The sequence below is a fragment of the Thermobia domestica genome, chromosome 8, assembly GCF_964235325.1.
Source record: "Thermobia domestica chromosome 8, izTheDome1.hap1.1, whole genome shotgun sequence".
NCBI lineage: Eukaryota > Metazoa > Arthropoda > Insecta > Zygentoma > Lepismatidae > Thermobia > Thermobia domestica.
This window is the reverse complement of record NC_137461.1, coordinates 86290594-86311773: the sequence shown is the minus strand read 5'-3', so window position 1 is coordinate 86311773 and position 21180 is coordinate 86290594. Positions and strand designations below refer to the sequence as shown.

General features: G+C 35.1%; 1 protein-coding gene across 8 annotated transcripts in view; it reads left to right on the top strand.

The window, feature by feature from the left end:
* Positions 1-21180, top strand: part of Rbp (RIMS binding protein) — a 591180-nt gene that overhangs the window by 153017 nt on the left and 416983 nt on the right. For all 8 annotated transcript variants that reach the window (XM_081768676.1, XM_081768673.1, XM_081768675.1 and 5 more), the window contains exons 3-4: positions 433-1963; positions 17438-17554. In XM_081768676.1, coding sequence (XP_081624802.1) covers positions 776-1963; positions 17438-17554 — 1305 coding nt within the window. In that variant the 5' untranslated portion in view covers positions 433-775. The remainder of the gene's footprint in view (positions 1-432; positions 1964-17437; positions 17555-21180) is intronic.

The following is a 21180-nucleotide window of genomic DNA, read 5'->3' as shown; positions in this document are numbered from 1 at the left end:
AAAATGCCCCCAAAAAAATGAAAATTTTCCTTTCCCTCCTAAAAAAGAGAAAAAAACTTTTTAAATAAAAAACTTCCATTCCAAAAAGCCTGCTTTTTGCGTCTCTAAAAGAGAGAAATCTAGTAATAAAGTCAGTATATATTTCAGACTTTATTGTAGAAAAGAGTATTAAAAATAAAAATAGAAAGTTTTCTGGAGAAAGCTACAACCAAATTGAGCTGTGACCAGATTATTTGCTCATATGTAGAAATGACTTAAAAGATAGTTTTGTTTGTTCAACTGCAAATGTATATATATATATATATATATATATATATATATATATATATATATATATATATATTCTGTTATTAATATACTGTTTAGAACACTTATCTATTGAAAGTCAATGTTAGATTAACTAACAGTATATTTTCTTTTCTTTCGTTGCAGATTTATTGAAGATGGACAAGTGCCAAGTTATCATTTAATTCTGTGCCAAAAAAATTGGATGAAGATGAATCTAACATTCTTGCTCGTAGATAACAAGAACTTTTCCGGTAATCTAGACGTCTTTAATATAAATATCTACATAAGAACTGTACCGTTTTCAGAGTGGAAACTTCCGAATGTTCCTATGAGTGATACGTAGTGGTTGTGACGTTAGAAGCAGTTAGGATAAATTTCGTGTACTTTATAGTGTAGAGTTACTTTTTGTGTTACAGAAATTGATATTCGCCAAAGATATAATATTGTGTTTGTGATTGATTGAGATCGAAAAGTGTGTCTTGTGAATATGGCTTGTTTCAAAACTTCAATATTTTGTGTTTCTGCTAGAAACTCAACTGGTTCAAAACTAGATGACTACGCTGAACGTTTAAATATTGAGTATGATGAAGCGTCTTCACCAGAATCTGATCCACCGGGGTTGCTAAAAGGTCAGCGTGCATCAAGAACTGATTTGCCTTTAGATAAGTGTGTATCTGATGGCTGTAAATGCCAAAGTATTCCAGATTTCCAAGATGAACTGCATTGTGCTGGTGAGATAAATGAGTGTTCGACTACGGTAGAAAGACAAAGATGGCAGTGTGATGCTGTGCACAATTCTGACGAAGTATTTTCTCCGACTGAAAGCTCAGAGCTAACCCGAGAGCTCTCTACCAGTTCTTTCACTTCAGAAGGTACATACAGTTTCCTTCTGCGTGGATTTTCAAGCCAAGCAGATTCAGATGAAGTCGAAAGTTTAGTCGCAGGTGCTAGTAGTCCTGAGCACACGTCGTACAAATGGAGTAGTGGTGAACAGCAGCGCCATCGACGGAGAAGTAGCAGAACTACGAACAACGAAACGCGCAACAACGGTGTAGGAGATGGTGAAACGAACACCAAAGAATCTGATCCAAAGAGACATTCTGATGGTTGCTGTACTGAAAGAGTTAGCACCGATGAAGGTTACTATGATCAGTCAATTAGTTCTCCTAGTAGAATCTCCAGAAGACGTTTAAGAATTAGGAAACGGTCACGAGACAATAACAGAAGACGCAAGATAATTTCGAAACGAAAGTCATATTTGCAAATGTATATACTGAACATTATTCGTCTAAATAGTTTGCGTCGAGTAATAAAAGATAAAAATGAAGAAATTTCTAGTCTTTTACAACAGTTACAGAATTTACGAGGACTTCGCCAAAGTAGAGAAACACAAACGTCAGAAAGTAGACTGAATAGTGATTACACAACAGTTAGTTGTACTCATCTGGAAGGCCTCCGGGATCAAAACAGGAGCCTGCGTGAAGAAAATGATCAACTGAAATCGCTGATGCTACTTGCCGAGAGTAAAGACAAAGAACAAACTGCTTTGATTTCCAGATTGCAGATTCAACACGAACGCCAGCTACAGCGAATGGCGGAGGAAGTTAAACGAGAAAGTGTCAGGAGAAATCGGGAAGTGAAATCACGGGAGGAGTTGATTAAAATAAAGGATAAGGTACGTTAATTTCATCTCTATTTCTTAATATATTATTTATTTTACATGTGAAATTTATTTTACTTTACCGTATGATAAGTGGTGATCTTAACAAGTTGTAAATGATATTTTTTAGTTTAATATCCGACAGTTATGCCCGTTAGGCTAAAGCAAAAGGATAATTGATGAATGTGAATTAGTATGTAATTTTTGGCACTGGGAATCAAACACGGGACCACGCGCACCAAAGACACACGCGCTAGCCCCTAGACCAGCCGTTAAGCCTCTTCATAAGCTGAGAGGAATGTTTCTGCTACAGGTAGGATGCGAACTACCTTACTAAAATTTTGTTTTTATCAGTAGCTGAACGATAGTGGTATTATGAAGGTACCTCAGGGTGCGAAAATGAAATGAAATGAAATGAAATATTTCAGTTTAACATCCCACGTTTATGTACTTTAGGCTAAGGGAGACGGACGATTAAGACAAGTGAATGATGATGGAAGAATTGGTGGAATGAGAAAGTGGGAGGAAACGGGAGTACCCCGAGAAAACCCACGCACACGATGTTGTCCACCACAGACTTACTTGGCTGGGATCGAACTAAGGACCTCATGAACCAGAGGTAAGCGCTCTACCACTGAGCCACCGTGGCTCCCAGCGAGGGTGTGAAATCATAACAATTGAAGTGAAGGGCGAGAGGGAAATAAGAGTGTAAAAACAAAACTCTTTACATTGGAATGTTTCGAAATAGAAATTTCACTTACATATATTATATCAACATCTATAATTACTAAACTATGTAAGAATCACTAGTTTACCCATTAAGTACACATGAAATACATGTTAACTTTATATAAATCACTGTAATTAATTTGCAAACTTCTGACAATAGTGTGATTTTACTGAACCCCAGTAAATTATTATAACATGAGGAATTCCTGCAAAGAAATTAACTGGGGGAATTCACATTCAACTTCCTAGGAATTCATACCCTAAGATGCCCTATTGACTATGGGTCTAATAACAAGGGTTAAAAATGAAATTAAATTTTTCAGCGTTAAGTCCCACGATTATGCCCTTTCAGAGTAAAAGAGACGAATGATTAAAGAAAGTGGATAATTATGACAAAATTGGTGGAATGTGAATGTGGGAGGAAACGGAGGAACCTCGACAAAAACTATGAACCCAATGCTGTGTAACACAAACTTACATGATCTAGGATCAAACGAGAGACTCCTCGAACCAAAAGGTAGCCCACAACCAGGGGGACTAAGGGACCTGGACTCTCTTAATTTTTTGTGGCCTCCCCAGACCACAATGAGTCATTATGTGCTGTATTAATTTTAAAAAAAAAAATACAATTTAGATACTTATAAGGCATTTATTTATTTATTTATTTATTTTTACTTTAATCCATTTAAGAAAATATAATATGAGGGAGCATGGAAAATAGCTAGGAACGGGTGATAGATAGGGAGAATACACATCTTTTCAGAGAAATATTTACGCGAATTTCTTGATAATTTCTTAATGACACCGAATATAAACTGTAGCAAGCATAAGTGAATGAGGTAATCGGAGTAAGCGGAATGATCCGAAATACGGGGTCTATAGATTTAGAAAAGGCCAGAGTCAGGAAGAATATAAGACAAGTGCCAAAGTAAGAGATTTCCGGTTGAAGTCGAGATGTTTCGTCTGTCTAACGTCTAGGAGCTAGAAAGGAAAATGAAAAAAAAAAAAATCATTACTCAATGAGAATTGAATATAGTGCTAGTGCTAGTGTCGAACACGAGCTAGTGTCGAAATCAATTACAAATATCGGTGCTAGTGTCGAACATGGACCCACAAATTTGCACAATTTTGGAAGATACTTGTTACTTCACCAAGGACTAGTGATGTTGCAGTGTTGTTGTGCAGCTTGATATAACTAAAAAAATACATGATTTCAGGAAGCTTATACAAGACTGTGCTCTTCTTACTTTTTGTGAAATGGGGCTACGGTAGATCGCTTATCTGTGGTGTGTATGTGTGTGTGGTTCGATCCCGGTCAAGTAAGTTTGTGGTGGACAACATCGTGTCCGTGGGTTTTTCGGAGTACTCTCGTTTTCTCTCACATTCTCATTCCACCATTAATTACTTGCCTTAATCATCCGTCTCCTTTAGCCTCAAGGACATAATCGTGAGACGTTAAACTGAAAGATTTTACTTTATTTTTACTTTTTGTAAAATAATTATAGCACAAATCTTGAACGTCCGATATTCTGTTACACTTTTATATGCTGCTATTTTATTTTATTTTATTTTTATTTTTATTTTTATTTTTATTTTTATTTTTATTTTTATTTTACTTTCAAGTGACGATAGGAAAGAAGAAAATAGGTAATCGTGAAAATAATCGAATTCGAGATTCCAATGGTTTCATAAACCCTACGGGGGAAAAAAAAAGTTCCGGGGTGTATAGTTCTGTTAATTCGTCTGATGGTTCATCTCGATATGTAGCCTATATATACACACACTCACTTAGAAAGTATACCGTTTAATCTATCCAGACCCAATTTTATTCTCTATCTTGCTATCCCAGAAAATAAGGGCAATTTACAAAAGGGTAAAATCAAAATTTATTTTCTTCAAAACAGCCCTAACAATTTTGTTTATATTTCATACATCAATATACTGTTTACAGCCTTATAATATGGTATAGGTTTGGATTTGGACATTGTCTCTAAAAACTCATGCGCTTTTGTTTATAAAACACGTTAGCAGCAATATTGCCATCTGGTGAGAAGTTTGCTATCTGCCTTGAGAGAATTAATCAAGGTAACTTTCAAAGGCAACAATAGATGGAAGCACAATCTTCCTTCTAACCGTAATTTCACGCTGATGATGGTAAGTGATACATAATTTTGTCACCAGGTGGGAGTACTAGTAACGAGAAAGGCTCAAGAATAGCATTGAGGAACTGTCGTGAACTTACTGTAATACGATGATTGAATTGAATTTGTAATGCCGTATTTATGGGGAGATTTGGGGAGAGGCAAGGGTTTCTGACAAATCTTAATTTTAACCGGAAATGCTTAAGTTAACTCTTTAAACTGGACACCTTTCTTGATCTATACCAGGACGCGAATTTTAGAATCATACATTGGGGCCTCGTAGGCCTGTTGTGATTTAGCTTTTATCATTTAGCATTTTAAAGATGAGGCCCATATATATAATGTCTACAAAATTGAGCTTAAAATATCACTGTCTGTTTTTAATGTTACCACTAAAGGGAACCTAAGTAGTGTTAACGTAATATCATGGATGCTCATCCTCCATAACCAGAGCCGGATTTAGATATAATGAGGCCCTAAGCTATTGAAGGTAATGGGGGCCCTTTATATGTCCAGTTGTCCATTGCCAATAACAAATTATCTGATGGCCTGTGTACCCGCCAAATGAATCCGATTCAACCCTTGACCGATTACAATCTTGTCCAGTACCGGTAAGCTTATTTGAGAAGCCCCCTTAACCCCCCCAAAAGAGAAAAGAAAAACACAAAAAATATTAGAACCAGGTTATTTTTTAAAAATTTATAGTGGGTTACACACACTTTCAAATCCAATGACGTGTCAAATAATTCAACCTCACGCGTGATTTTTTTTTAAATGTGATACTTAGAATACTTCTCCCAAATAATGTCCAGAGAAACCAATTTTAATGTTGAAAATTTTCCCACACAGAAGCATCATTTCACAGTTTTCGTGGGGAGGGGGGAACGAGAGGACAAAGATCCTTCCCGATATCAGGAGAATTTCACGTTTTTCAATAGTATATTACTGTATTATCGGTTAAGACAACGCATTTGTACCTTTATCTTGAGACGACCTTGTAACTTTTAAACTAGTTGATAAAAATCGATGAAAGTTTCCAACATGCAAATATCGACAGAGAGACATTATTTGACATACTTTGCAATTCCACTCGATTAACAGTGTTGCCAACTACACATAGGGTTACGTATTTTTTTAAAAAAAAATGAAACTACGTCAGGTTATCAGGTTATTACACACTTCAAATATATATATATATATATATATATATATATATATATATATATATATATATATATATATATATATATATATATATATACTATATAAAATAAAATCTTATTATCCAATGTTACAAAATAAGGCCTATACAAAATATCACAATCATCCGTAAATATCCGAATTTCAGAGACCTTTACAACAGTAATACCGCATGTGTCAATGTACATGAGAAGTATCTTAATCTCGAATACTATGACCATGATATGATGTATTTCTAAGAAGTAGAAATACAATCACAAGAGATTTTACTTGATCAAAGGCTTACATTTCGAAAAAGTGCTTAGATGAGTAGCGTATCCAGTCACGTACTATATGTTTTACAATTAACATGATCATAATGCCATTGATGGCAACTTGTTGTCTCAACTCATCCGGAAGTATGATAAGCATTGGCAAAGTTTCGAACGAGCTTAAAATTATAAAACTGCAAGAACTTGTAATTACAACAACCAAAAAAGTATTGTTGAAGTGTTATACAGGGTGACACGGAGCCGTCTGACACATTTTAAAATTCAATATTGCGCAGGCACGATAGCTTGGAGTGGGTTGCGGCTGGGAATTGGAAAGTGGATAGTATGCCATTTCATAAGAATACTGCAACAGTTACAATGGACCTTTTAGCGTAATGTCAGGTATCAATGAAATGTCTGAACAATCGCTGCAGGAAACACTGTTCAACTCTCCCACGATGCCTATGGTAACTGTTACGTTATTCCTATAAAATGGCATCCTATTCTCTTCCAATCCAACCCATAACCCACTCCAAGTTAGCAATATTCAACTTTGAAATACATCAGTCGGTTCCGCGCCAGCCTGCACGAACTGGAGTAACACGATGTTCTTTGCTCCTATGCTCCATTGTGATTGCAACTGATCATATAACGTGGCGTTCCTTCCTATTTCGGTTCCCACTTTGCGCATGAATATAAGTTATGACGCCTGCGAAATATTCAAGTTTGAAATGTGTCAATTGACTCGGCTCCATCCTGTAGAAGCAGACGAAAACAATAGTTTCTTTAAACAATTTCCCACACCTATGTAGCTTTAAGCATTATAGCAATCTAGAACCATGTCTTTTATATCTCCGGAACGGGTTGAAATATCAAATATAGATATTATTTTTTTAAATATTTATTCTAAACTATCTGATGTGATTGGATATGAGCACTTTTTCGAAATAAAACGTTTTGAAGAAAGTACAATTTTCAATTCTTTGTAACTCTATTCCTATAGTACTCATAGATTTAACACTAAGGTACTTCCAAAGTGCATTGTTGTGCGCATCTGACTTGCATTATTACTTTTATGGAGCATCATCATCATAGGTATTCTGCCATTATTGGCAGGTCACTAACGCAACTGAGAAGCTTTCATGCTCCACGGTCTTCCGCTAACCTCTTCGTCTTCACGTACGATTTTTCTGTTTTAATATCGTAAATTGATTGTAGTCTCCTTCGCCCTCTCCCTCTCTTTCCAGTCTTCATACCCTCTAGCATATCCCTCATGATACAAGCCATTCTTAGCCAATATCCTAACCAGTTTGTCTTCCTCTCCTCAATATCTAAAACTGTTCTTTTCTTCCTCACCATTTTTAACGCCCTCTCATTCGTTTTCCGCACGACTTAGCTAATTCTCTTTATTCTTCTCCACACCCACATTTAGAAAGCTGACAGTCGATTATTATAGAGGCCTCAAAAATTTTAATGTTGCGTAATACTGTACCGTCGTGAGTTTGTAACACTGCGAAATAAATATGATATATATAAGTTATCATTTACTATGTTTAAAGTGTATAACAAAACAACGTAGTGTCATTTAAGAAAATATAATTTTATGTTCTGTTGGCAACACTGTCAATCGCTTGGTATTGCGAAGTATGTCTAGTGTTGTCCACGAAACGAGAAATCTTTTGTCTTATCTCGGAAACGAGACCGGAAGTGAATTTTTGAATTTGAGACAAGACGAGAAAAAAAACTTCATAATTCTCACTACTTCACTCAAGTCTTAAAAATCAAATACGGTTTTAGTGATGCATCATTCATATATATGTTGATGCAGTGATTGTACGAACATGAAAAGTATTTATTAACAAATATGACTTAAATGTTATTATATTACACACTTCGTGGACCTCTCGTGACGTAGAAAGATTTTGCTAGAATAATTTTTTTAAGAAGAACATAAATTGTCTACGTAAATTTACAAAAACGAGATGAGACGAGATAGAATTCTTCAACAATCGAGACGAGACTGTAACTCACAAACATTGAGAGACGGGAGGAGAAAAATTTATTTCTCGTCGCATCGGCAACACTAACGTAAGTATCTTAAACAATGTTCCCCTTGAAGAAGATTTTCACATGTTACAAGATTTCATTGAATTTATTTTATCTATTAGTTTAAAAGTTGCAAGTACATTTCAGGATAAATAATCCACCCTGTAAATCTTAAACTTAGGACAGAAAATGACCCCCTTCGACACTTAATGACGCCACTGCTCCTACTGTCAAAATGCATTTGTATTGTAAGCTAAATTTAGTATTAATTAAATTAAGTTTCATTTACAAGCTCGATTAAAATTATACACCACAAAATCCAGTTAGACTTGAAGAAAAATCAACAAAATCAACCCATTAAATATTCCAGTTCGTTTCAAAGAAAACAGAAAAATACTTCCCGAACTTCCGATATTGATAAATTGGCTGAAAATCAAAGATGGTGCTAGTATTCAGCACTCTTAGGTGCAAGAAATCTTATAATTTTACATATTATGAAAAAATTTTAAAATACGTCATTTTTGCTCTACAGACATGCTAGAAAGGAGAACAGAGTATGTTCTCCGTATAGATAATAAGACTTGGCCTTGGAGCTTGAATGTGAATTGTACGTATTTATCACAAATATCTACAGGTGAAGAACAACGTGCGAGCATTCACCAAGGCCATCGTAACTCTCGACATGGAGTGACTGACGGACAGAATAGGTGTCTCTTTGTCCACACTTTTTTTTTTCAGATCAACGACCTTGCATTACGTTCTCTAAGGGAGCATTCTCGAGTGCTTTGGTCTTAAGTTCATGTGCTTTCGTATTGTGCAAGTAAGAAAGACAAACACATTTAAGTATATACATCCTTAACACATATATACGTTTTATTTAGTGCTTTGGTTGGTTTGTAGTTAAGGTATCTTTTCAGCACAATTTCATGTGGAATCCAGAGCAAACGGTAATCGAACCAGGACCTCGTATGTGAAAGGCCCGTATGTCAACCATATAACCTCGAAGTAGGCCTTTTGAATCCTTGACATCTCAGTTCCTTCTTAAACATAGGAGATTTCATATACTCGTGAACCCAAACGGGATAGAGAAGACGAAACAGAAAAACCTTGAGTCGACTCTCATGAGCCCGGAACTCATGGTCACTCGACTTTACCCTCATGAAGTGACCGCGAATTTGAGCGAGCGGTCCTGAGCGCTCAAGTTTCAAACCGTGGCGTGAACGTGAGGCCAAGTGAACGTAAGGTCGAAATAATGTGAGCATGAGGTCGATTTGATTTTATTCTTTTAGTTTAATGTCCCTTTTAACAGCGAGGCTATACGAGACGGGGACCTACTGATTAACATGGAGACCGAACCACATGAGCTCCCACCGCGGCGACCCGTATCTCTCACGCCAAAGGCGCGTACACTAACCGCTTAGCCACAAGGAAGCTCAGCTTGAGGTTGAATAAGCACGATGTTAGACTGGTGATGTAAGCATGAAGGTTAGTGAGTGTTATATTGAATTGATTATTTGAACGCTTAGATTAAGTGAGCGTGATGTCGAAATTCTAGTGTGAGCGTGAGATCCAATGAATTTGAAGTCGGATAGATGACGTAATCGTGAGATTAAATGAGCACTATTTTAAGTTAATGATGCGAGTGTGGATGTTGAATTGATGTGAATATGAAGTTGATTGATCGTGGTGTCGGATTGATGGCATGAATGTGAGTTATTCCAAGTTGAATGAGGTAATGCCAAAGTGAGCACGTTTCAACTAGGGATATTGTTCTATTGCACAGAGAGAATTTGAAAGCGGAGGGAAGGAACTATGAGGAGATAGAATGCCTAGATCCACTACTGTCCTTATTGACCTACATTACTAGATAAATTTTCAACTATCGCAATTCATGTCCTTTGGATAATACGTTGTAGATATGTTATCGTTAGTAGAGATAGTAACAACAAGTTTATATATATATCTAATCTGATGAAAAATAGAACGCAGGGTATAATCTGTTTAAAAATCTAAGATGAAAATCTATTTTTAAAACCAATGAGACTACATCCAAACCATTTAATATTTTCAAAATATAATTTCAACGAGGAAGTGAGCGCAAAAAATAATTGTTCAAGGAGAATGCAATGAAAAATAAACCATAAATAGAAAACTTAGGTTTTCCTCATTTTTATTTTCTTTCTTTATTTTTATTCTTTTTGAGAAACTAGATCTGTAATATTCTGTTAAATTTAAAAGTTATTGTAGATGCTGGAAGTTTTTCGAAAGACAAATTGAATAAATAATTAGATGATAATCCTTGCACTTACGTAATTAATTTGTTTCATTCTTGTTGACAATTACTTTATTTTACATCTCACAAGGAATGCTTCCGAACTCTAAAACTTGTGAAATAAATCTGAAAAATTAATTTCGTAAACTTCGCGAAGTTTCGATAATTCACAAAATTGCAGCTCTTAATAACTAAAGATAACAAAGTTAAGGGTCGATAAAAATTCGGGGATCGTTTAATCCAGATAACACTAAAAGTTTGAGATATGTATCCAAATACTTTTGAATGGCTCTAAGTAATCAATGAAAAACATAAGCTGCTGTAGAGGAACTCCACAAGGTTACCATCAGGTGTAAAAATAATGTTACCAATTAAGGAGAAAAATATATTTTCAAATAGGATTAACCTATTGTCGTTATTGTTTTTCATTTTATTGCTTCTGTGCGATTCTTAGGTGTTTTCTTTCTGTAATTCACTATTATACATATTTCATGTGCGTTGAAGCATTTTTGGTATAATGAAGGTGTAATGCTAATTTGGAGTAAATATTTACAAAATTACTGAAAATTAATTTTATATTCTGGTAAGATTGTTTTGTGAAACTATAAATTTATTAGAAGTAAGGTAACGATGGTATCTTCCACAGAATTGCTTTCATCAATATCAAAAACTTTTCTGGTATATTTTTGGTATATGTGAGTTAGAAATTGAATACTCTGTGTCCTATTTTTTTAAGTTTTCAATAATTATTCTCGTGAAACGCATTTTTTTGGTATTTTATTCACATTTGGATCGCTATAACTCGGTGGTAGATAGTTCACCTCTGGTACGTGGTGTACTTGGTTCGATCCCAGCGTGGGTTTTCTCGGGGATTTTGCCTTCACTTTTTCATCCCACCAATTTATTCGTTTCTCATCATCACGGTCTCCTTTAGCCTCGGTGCTGAATCGTGGGACTTCAAACTAAATATTTCATTTCATTTCATTTATTCACCTTTATGCAAGCATTCTGAATACACAATAGTATTAGCGTATACAACAAAAACAAAGTGTGTGGGAATGATATATATGTTTCATTTCCAACATGAAACGTATAACAATTGATATATCACTTAGAGCTGAACAAAGTTATATGCATGAATGTATAAATTCTTATGCGTAGTGTGCGACAAAGTCGTTAAAAATGCTTTTTTTTTTGGGTAAACTTAAAGAATTGCTGCTCAACAATTAACCACGCTACCTATTAAGATGAAAGTGATCCAGAGGTATTACGTCATCAGGCCTTTCATTATGCCAACTAGCTTCATTCTCAACATAACAGCAGACAGTATAGTTAATGAGATATAGCCCATAATTATGATTAACTCTTCAATTTTATTTTTTTAAAATTAACTTTAATATTATCCAAAGATCGATCGACCACTTTAATCTTACAAAGAAAAAGAATGACAATACTTTGACTGTAAATTCTCATGAGTAGTTTTTGAGAAAATCCAAGGGAAACAAATTGTTACTGTCGCTCAAGAGGTATATATCTCACATTGACAATAAACAATTGATATACAACAGACTACTATTATCCGAATTTCTGGATTAACCGAGGCAGTCTAAATAGAAAAAAAAATGCAGATTACAGTTGTAAGAGACGGCGAGTTGGTTATCGGTTGCCCGAACCATCATCGTATATCACTGTAACATTGTAGTATCAGAGAGAGGCCAAAAGATGTCCCAGGAATCAATCACTAACTTTTTCAAGAATACAATAATAAACAATTCATATATATATATATATATATATATATATATATATATATATATATATATATATATATATATATATATATATGTATAAGGGCGCCGATTTCTCTGTAAATTTTTTTTTGGGAAGGGGGGCTCATTCAGATGCAGAAGGCATATATATGAAGATTTTAAGACAAATTGCAGTCAAATTATGCCAAATATTGTATATTCATAAATACAATAGGGGTCTCACATGAGGTTTGGGAGGGCTCGGGCTCCCCGGCCCCCCAGGATCGGCGCTCTTGTATATATATATAATGTTCTGTCATTTACATTACGTACTACTGTACCTAATAACAGCTGATTTCCGTATTATCCGAGGTTTTACGTATCCAAGGCAGTCTCGCTCCCATTTACCTCGGATAACGCGAGCCAACTGTATATATATTTTAGTATGCTAAAACAGATGATTTATTTATGTATTTATTTTATGTTCTGTATACATCAAAAAAATTACACTGTTAAGTAACAGATTGGATACATATTGTTTGTGGATACATATACTTGTCTTCTCGTATCGATATTCCTGACGGTGACGCACATTCTCTTATAACCTGACGTAACGCTCTTTGGAAATGCGTATGTTTCTACCAAGTTCGTAAGATTGAATTACTTTATAACATTGATAATAACGCTTGCGGTTAGTCTGCGTAGTAAGCACAATATTTTCAAAATCACTTATCGAGTGTTTCCGTGTATTTGAAGGTATGTAATTTTATCTAAATATTTTATCTTTGTCTAAGTTCACGAGTCTCAAATTGTTATTGCATAATAACTTTGTTATTCCTTATCATTAGCTGCTTTAAGTTTGTAAAATGTAACAGCTTCAAATGTCTACTTGAAATCCACTTTTTACAATGAGCATCATGCGCTACAATTAATAAAACGCTTTCGATAAATGAACGAAATAAAATAATTTAAAAAAGCTTACGGATCATCATTTCACTATTGATTTAATTTATCCTTGAACAAAGTTTCAACAATCATTCTCCTCAATTTGACTAAATTATATTCGGAATGTTGACTCTTCATGCAGTGGCGTACGCAAAAGGGGAAATTTCCAAGTTTTAATTCCCACTTTTCAAAAAAAAAAAAAAAAAAAAAAAAAAATAAAATAAAATAAAATAAAATAAAATAAAAATAATTAAACATTGATCATATTAAGATATATGTACAAAAACTGCTGATATCCTGAAATGATACGAATTTTGGAACTTAATCCCCGTGAAGAAATTCTGTGTACGCCACTACCTTCATGGATCCTGTATAGACAAAGTGATAATTTAAAGAAACCTTTAAATTAACGTTGCATAGTTATGTTCCTTATGTTAAAGAAGATGGATCATTATTGAAAGTGAATTATTATGAGAGAATTGGTGGAATGAGAATGTGAAAAGAAACGAGAAAACTCTGGAAAAATCACCAACTCCATGCTGTTAACCAGAAACTTATATAGCCAGAGACACATCACTAAGGTGAGCGCTCTGCCAATAAGCTACAGACAGGCGACGATCTCAAAGAGGTCAAGGGGACCCATAAACCACAGACATAGGCGACGATCCCAAAGAGGTCAAGGATACCCATGCACAGACATAGGCGACGATTCCAAAGAGGTCAAGGGGAACCATGAATCACAGACATAGGTGATGATCCCAAAGAGGTCAAGGAGACCTGTAAACCACAGACATAGGCGACGATCCAAAGAGGTCAAGAGGACCCATAAATCACAGACATAAGCGATGATCTCAAAGAGATCAAGGGGACCCGTAAACCACAGACATAGGCGACCATCCAAAGAGGTCAAGAAGACCCATAAGCCACAGACATAGGCGATGATTCCAAAGAGGTCAAGGGGAACCATAAGCCACAGACATAGGCGATGATCCCAAAGAGGTCAAGGGGACCCATGAATCACAGACATAGGTGATAATCCCAAAGAGGTCAAGGAGACCTGTAAACCACAGACATAGGCGACGATCCAAAGAGGTCAAGGGGACCCATAAATCACAGACATAAGCGATGATCTCAAAGAGGTCAAGGGGACCCGTAAACCACAGACATAGGCGATGATCCAAAGAGGTCAAGAAGACCCATAAGCCACAGACATAGGCGATGATTCCAAAGAGGTCAAGGAGAACCATAAGCCACAGACATAGGCGATGATCCCAAAGAGGTCAAGGGGAACCATGAATCACAGACATAGGTGATGATCCCAAAGAGGTCAAGGAGACCTGTAAACCACAGACATAGGCGACGATCCAAAGAGGTCAAGGGGACCCATAAATCACAGACATAAGCGATGATCTCAAAGAGGTCAAGGGGACCCGTAAACCACAGACATAGGCGACCATCCAAAGAGGTCAAGAAGACCCATAAGCCACAGACATAGGCGATGATTCCAAAGAGGTCAAGGGGAACCATAAGCCACAGACATAGGCGATGATCCAAAGAGGTCAAGGGGACCCATAAATCACAGACATAGGCGACGATCCCAAAGAGGTCAAGGGACCCATAAAACACAAACATAGGCGACGATCCAAAAAGATCAAGGAGATCCATGAGTCTCAGAAACGGGAGCTATTGGCAACAAATATTTTATTTCATTTGTATATTTTCTTAAACCTTTATTTACAAGTATTATGTGCGTCATTGTTGAGAGAAATCAAGGAGCAGTAGATACAATATGTTAGTTAATAAGTATATTTTTCATATACAATAAATAAATAAATAATTTCAGGAGAATAAAAACTTTCAACTGCGTCAGACTGGCAACAAATTTTTAGCACTATAAAAAAATATTTTCCTGGATTTCCTTGAAACCTACGCATGAGAATTTATCCTCAGGCATGCCATCTTATTGTGTATCATGTCTGTGAACAATATTTTATTTCAATAGCAATTAAAGTTTAAGAGTTAATCATATTTTTTTTCGAGCTCCCCCTTTGCTAAGTGGGTAGCGTGCACACCTTTGATGTGCTGATTTGTCTCTTTAACTTTCAGGACATACTCTGTACTCTGTTGTGAAAGGATTATGTTGGGACATACTTCGTACTTTGTTGTGAAAGGGTTATGTTGGGACATACTTTGTATTCTGTTTTGAAAGGGTTATGTTCAGTAGTCGAAGTGAGGTGGTGTGCCATACCGCCTCTGGTGTTTCCGTGGTGAAGGCATAAGGCCTCTGGTTTTTCAGTGATAAAGGCATACCGTCACTGGAGAGTAGATGCTAAATACCTTTAATAAATCCATTTTTATAAACAGTAATTGACGAATAGCTTTGCATGTAAATGATTTTATTTCTTATGTAGAAATAATTTCTAAGCTGACAAGATCGACATTTTTGTTAGCTTTTGTTTTTAAAATGAGGTGTCTTCAAAAAAATTAATCTAGTTTATAGTTTGGTGTGCCATATTGAATTATTTCTTTCTTACGTATGTATATGTCTTGCCTTATTGCATACAAATGCCGTATTTTGAGCATGGGCGGATCTTCCGGGGGTTTGGAATGCTTCTCAGTAGGAGCACGAGTTTTTCGCACTAAGAATTTGAAAATTTCGCGTTTCGTTTTTCATATTTCGCGTTTTGTTGCATTTTCCAAATAAAGTTTCGCATTTTGTAGCTCTTGTGGAAAAGAATTCCCTGACATTTTTACAATTGATCCTTTTATTCATAGACCACTATAAAAATAAACCATTAATTACCTAAAAATAAAATACACTGAATATTTCACTTGACAATGTTAATTTCATTCATAGAAAATTTCTTCTTTTAAAAACACATAGGCACAAGTTACATTTAAGCATTAAACATAAGAATGCTACATATTTCCACATTTTCCTCCTTCATTGTATATTTGTCACTTATCATCAGTCCATACTTAGAAAAAAAAATCTCTCGCAATTAGCATTGCTTGTTGGAAGCCACACATATGTAAGTGCATTTACAACAAACTTCAAACAATCCACTTCGGCACTCCCCAGCCAGCGTCGATGGTGATAGCTAACGGGCAACATGTTCCCTATAGTCGTATCCTAATCACTCAAAATGCACAGTTCATGCCACGTTCTACCGTTTCGTCAGCGGAAAACTAGCATTTTTAAAGTAACGAAAACGTATTTTTAAAATTTCGGGTTATATCGCGTATTGTTAGAAATTTCGCGCAAAACTGCCTATTTTGCGTTTTATCGCGCAACGGAAATCAATGAAAATACACATAGAATATCATAAAACGTCAAGAAACTGAAAATTACTTAATTCTGATGCATTTCGTTTTATCGCGCATTGCGAAAAACAAGTGCCTCTACCTCTCAGTCGAGTGGGGAATCCGGGAGTTTTTCCGCAGGAGATTATTATAAAAACTCGGTTTTTGAAACATTTCCGTGAATAATTCTTTATAATGCAACATAAGGGGATGTTTTTTTTTATTTTTTAGTTTTTGGCGGGGAATCAAAGTCTCCCCATGTCCCTCCCTCCCGTAACTACAGAGGAACTCTCTAATGGCTTTTAGTCATTATGTAAATATAAATGCAATATTTTTGGAAACATACCCTCACTGTATTTGAGCATTTAGATAGACGTATGTCGAGTCAAAATCGAAATAAAACATACCGCCTCTGCTTTTCTTCCACTTCGAACACTCGTTATGTTCTGACATACTTTGTACTCTGTTGTGAAAGGGTTACGTTGGGACATACTTTGTATTCTGATGTAAAAGGGTTATGTTGGAACATACCTTGTATTCTGTTGTGAAAGGGTTATGTTGGGACATACTTTGTATTCTGATGTGAAAGGGTTATGTTGGGACATACTTTGTATTCTATTGTGAAAGGGTTATGTTGGAACATACCTTGTATTCTGTCAACAAAATTTAGTTCTCTAGGTGAGTATTTTCATTATATTTTTTAAGAAAGAGCCTTCGTAATTATTTACATATTATTATAGAATAAATAAAACTTACGCAGTTATGGGTCCAAATATATAATTAGTTTAATATTAATAATTAATTTATTCTAGTTTAATATTAATAATCAATTTATTCACTTGTCTTTGATGTAGGAAATCAAACAAAAAGAGGAGACAATCCAGAAACTGGAATGGGAGAAGATATACCTTGGCGAGAAATTATATCGTATTACAGGAATCGAAGAAGGATTTTGGAGTGATGAAACCGCGGTAAGTTATTTCTTAGGATAATTTATTTGCAATTAACTCTTAATTACTCTGGTGGGGTCTCTGTAACCCCAGACGTCATTTGTTTCTGTCTAAATGTTACGTTGGTCAATAGATGGTGTTGGTTTTATGTCTAGCGTCATAGTTTGATGTGAACTATAATTGTATTAATAGAAACAAAAATGAATATTCTGACTTTTTGCTACATAGAGTTACTTGGGGTCTGACATATCCCGCTCGAATATAAACGTTACTATTTTTATTCAACGTTGTGAACGGTAAACTTGATTAATATATATATATTTTAGATTATGCAATTACAAATTTGGTGTTTTATACATAGAACTCTCAAAACGACATAACAAATTCCATTGACTCTAGAGAAGGTGTTACATTCTACGGCTAGGCTATCTTCAAACGAGGATGAAAATACTTTTTTATTTCAGTACATAGATCTACATGCAAATTTATATTTTTATCAATATTAATTTATTAATTATAATTATTGGAATGTGTATATGAGACTATGACTTACCTGAAAATGCCAAAAACAAGGAATAAAGATTAGAGATTACTCACAAGGAACGGACATACACATGTCTCCCAATTTTACCTGTTCAACTACGTTACAGGCCCCAATACATAGCACCTCTTCAAAGCTTGTTTTATGTTGAAGAGAATGAACTATAAACCATAACTTTCCAATGAATAGCTATTTCACTGCAAGTCTACGATTTTCATTATACTAACAGGGTTAACGGGCCCCAGGGGCTTACTCCGTTGTCCATGATACCTAATTTGTTTCTGCATGAATATATCTTTATTATGTTTATCGAATGGATTAGGTTTGATTCGAGTGTCCGGATGACATGTTCATGTCCGTTTCTTTGTCAGTATTGGAATTTTAAAAAAAGAACAACAAAATTCAATATTCGTGAAAGAAGTAACTGAGGTCTGTCAGACCGCAGCGAAGTGTAAAGTGTAACTTATTTTAACCAGAGTAGTTAAGGGTTTGAGAATATAGGAATCCAAATAAATTTATTTTTCACTCAAGTGATAAAATAATATTGACTTTCTTCATAACTAGAAATAATAACTATAAATGTTTATAGTTATTATATTTATATATAATCCTATATATTCGAAGCTTACCTTACAAGAAGGAAAACAATCAAATCCCAAGAATGAAAGTTTGCAGTGAGGAAACAAATCAAATTTTGAACCATAAGTTATACCTACAGTATGAACAGAACTAATGTTTCGTAAACCTTTAATAACTTATCACTTTCTCATTACAACTTATATGTTAAAAAATTATCATTGATGCAATATTATAATCTACATGAAGTTTGCACATTTTTGTGCTTTTTTTGTCCCCTTCATTCTTGATTACTCTATACTGCAAGCAGAAATCTAACTAAAGCATTTTTCGCGTAGCAATATAGCCACAAAGGGCTTTCTTGGGAAGAAGACCTAGGCTGCTGATTTATTCTTTGAAAGGGAAATTATGAATATTAATATTTCATACTAAACTTAATTCAAAGAAATTTTTAGGGATTTAGAGGGGGAGGATATGGAGAGTATCTTTCTACGCCACTGGAATAGGTTATTATTGGACATTTTCACTATTGCTATTTTCAACGCAAAATATTGGAAGAAATCTATCGAATCAAGGTACTTTTCTTTCAATTAACTAAAATGATATAAGCAACAACATAGAGTTTTAATATTACTTGACGTATCTATTGCCCACAGAATAGACTTGGCGATTATCTATAATTAGTATTTGATTTGTAGGCGGAAGCAAAGGTTGCAATTTCCCTCTTCTGGATGTTTATTTTCTTATGCTGTGTTTGCGAGAAAATATGTCGCTCTAAAGTATTTTAATTAAATAGGTAGTAAATATTTCATAAATTAGGCATTGGATATAATTAGTGTTGCAAACGAGATAAGACAAGACGAGACGAGAAATATTTTCTTGATTCGTCTCGTAAATTTTGTAGAAGGTTCTTGTCTCGATTCTCGGAAAGTATATCTCGTGTCATATCGAAATTTTCTCGTCTTGCATTGTAAATTTTTGCCCTATTTTTTTCTCAATTTCATCTAGAAATGATGGAAAATCTTTAAGTATGACGAGAGGTCCACGAAAGGTGTGACATAAAACATATAAACAATATTTATTATTGTAGTATATTGTGCAATCACTCGTGTACCTTTAAACGCTGATTAATGTTGTTCATTATGTTCGTGTAATCAAGTTTTCAATTCATAGTTTTTATACTATGAGTCATGTAACACTAAAATAGTGTTTGAGCTCTAAGATTCAACTGAACTAGTGCTGCCTACGAGACTCCAGAAATTTCTCGTGTCATCTCATGTCGTGAAATTTCTCGTCTACTCGGCAACACTATTTCTTGTACACACTGACTGAAACATTTATTATCCAGAAATATTTTGAAAACCGTTTTGACATTTATGTGAATACATGTCCACATTATATTATTTTGTTTAACATTCAGAACAACTATTTCCAATTCGATGCTTATTGACATCATAGCGCCCATTTTCAATTCATTTTGCTCCACCTACAATGAACCAGAAAAATAAACACAAAGATCGTAACCAGACAACGTGTCGTAGGCAATGACAATAACAACACAGATAAACGTTAATACTTATGGTGTAGTCTATGGTTTTCCGAATGCATGACTACTGGGTCCATGACTACCCATTGCCAAACTTCTAACTCCACATTTCTTCTGCCTCTGCTCTCCCTTCCCACTCCTTGGCGTTTACACTTTCAATACTCCGAAGGCGACTTCGATAGAGTAGATGGAAATGACAGATTTAAATATTCCGAGAAACATAAAATGCCCTGAACTTATGCAACCAAACATACGATTATGACCTAAAGGTTGTGTAACTTTAGGAGATAGAAACTTCTGGTGCAAGGATCATGGAGAACCGAAAGCATAATGCACCCTACAATAAAAGTGCTGTAACTCCAAAACACCAATTTTACAGCTAACAAGAAAAAAGAACATTTGTATCTAAAGAAACTTGATTATCTTTCCTGTTTTTAGGAATGGTATTGTTAATTTAATATGTAGAAAAAAAACTTTCTTAAATACATGCAAATTACAATTATTACGCATTAAAAATTGATAACAATGTGAAACTTATTTTGAGATACAACAGTTTTCTTTTAGGAGTACGGGGGAGCGCGGTGGCTCAGTGGCAGAGCGTTCACCTCCGGTGCTTGGGGTCCCTGGTTCGATCCCAGCTCGCGGCTTGTGGACTTTGTGGTGGACAAACATCGTGGGTTTTCTCGGGGTTCTCCCGTTTCCTCCTACTTCCTTCATTCCACCATTTTCATTCATTTCTCATTATCACCGTCTCCTTTAGCCTAACCGGCATAACCGTGGGACGTAAAACTACAGATTTCATTTCATTTTCTTTTAGGAGTACGATAAGTTCTTTGTTTTGTTTACACCATACTAAAATGTAAGTTCCTGTCCTAGATTTCTGTAAAGGATATTATAATGTAATTAGTTTTAAGAGGAGCTATTTGATTCCCTTTCCTTGAATGATTTCAACTTAAAACAATGGGCGTAATTTGGAAGTGAAGG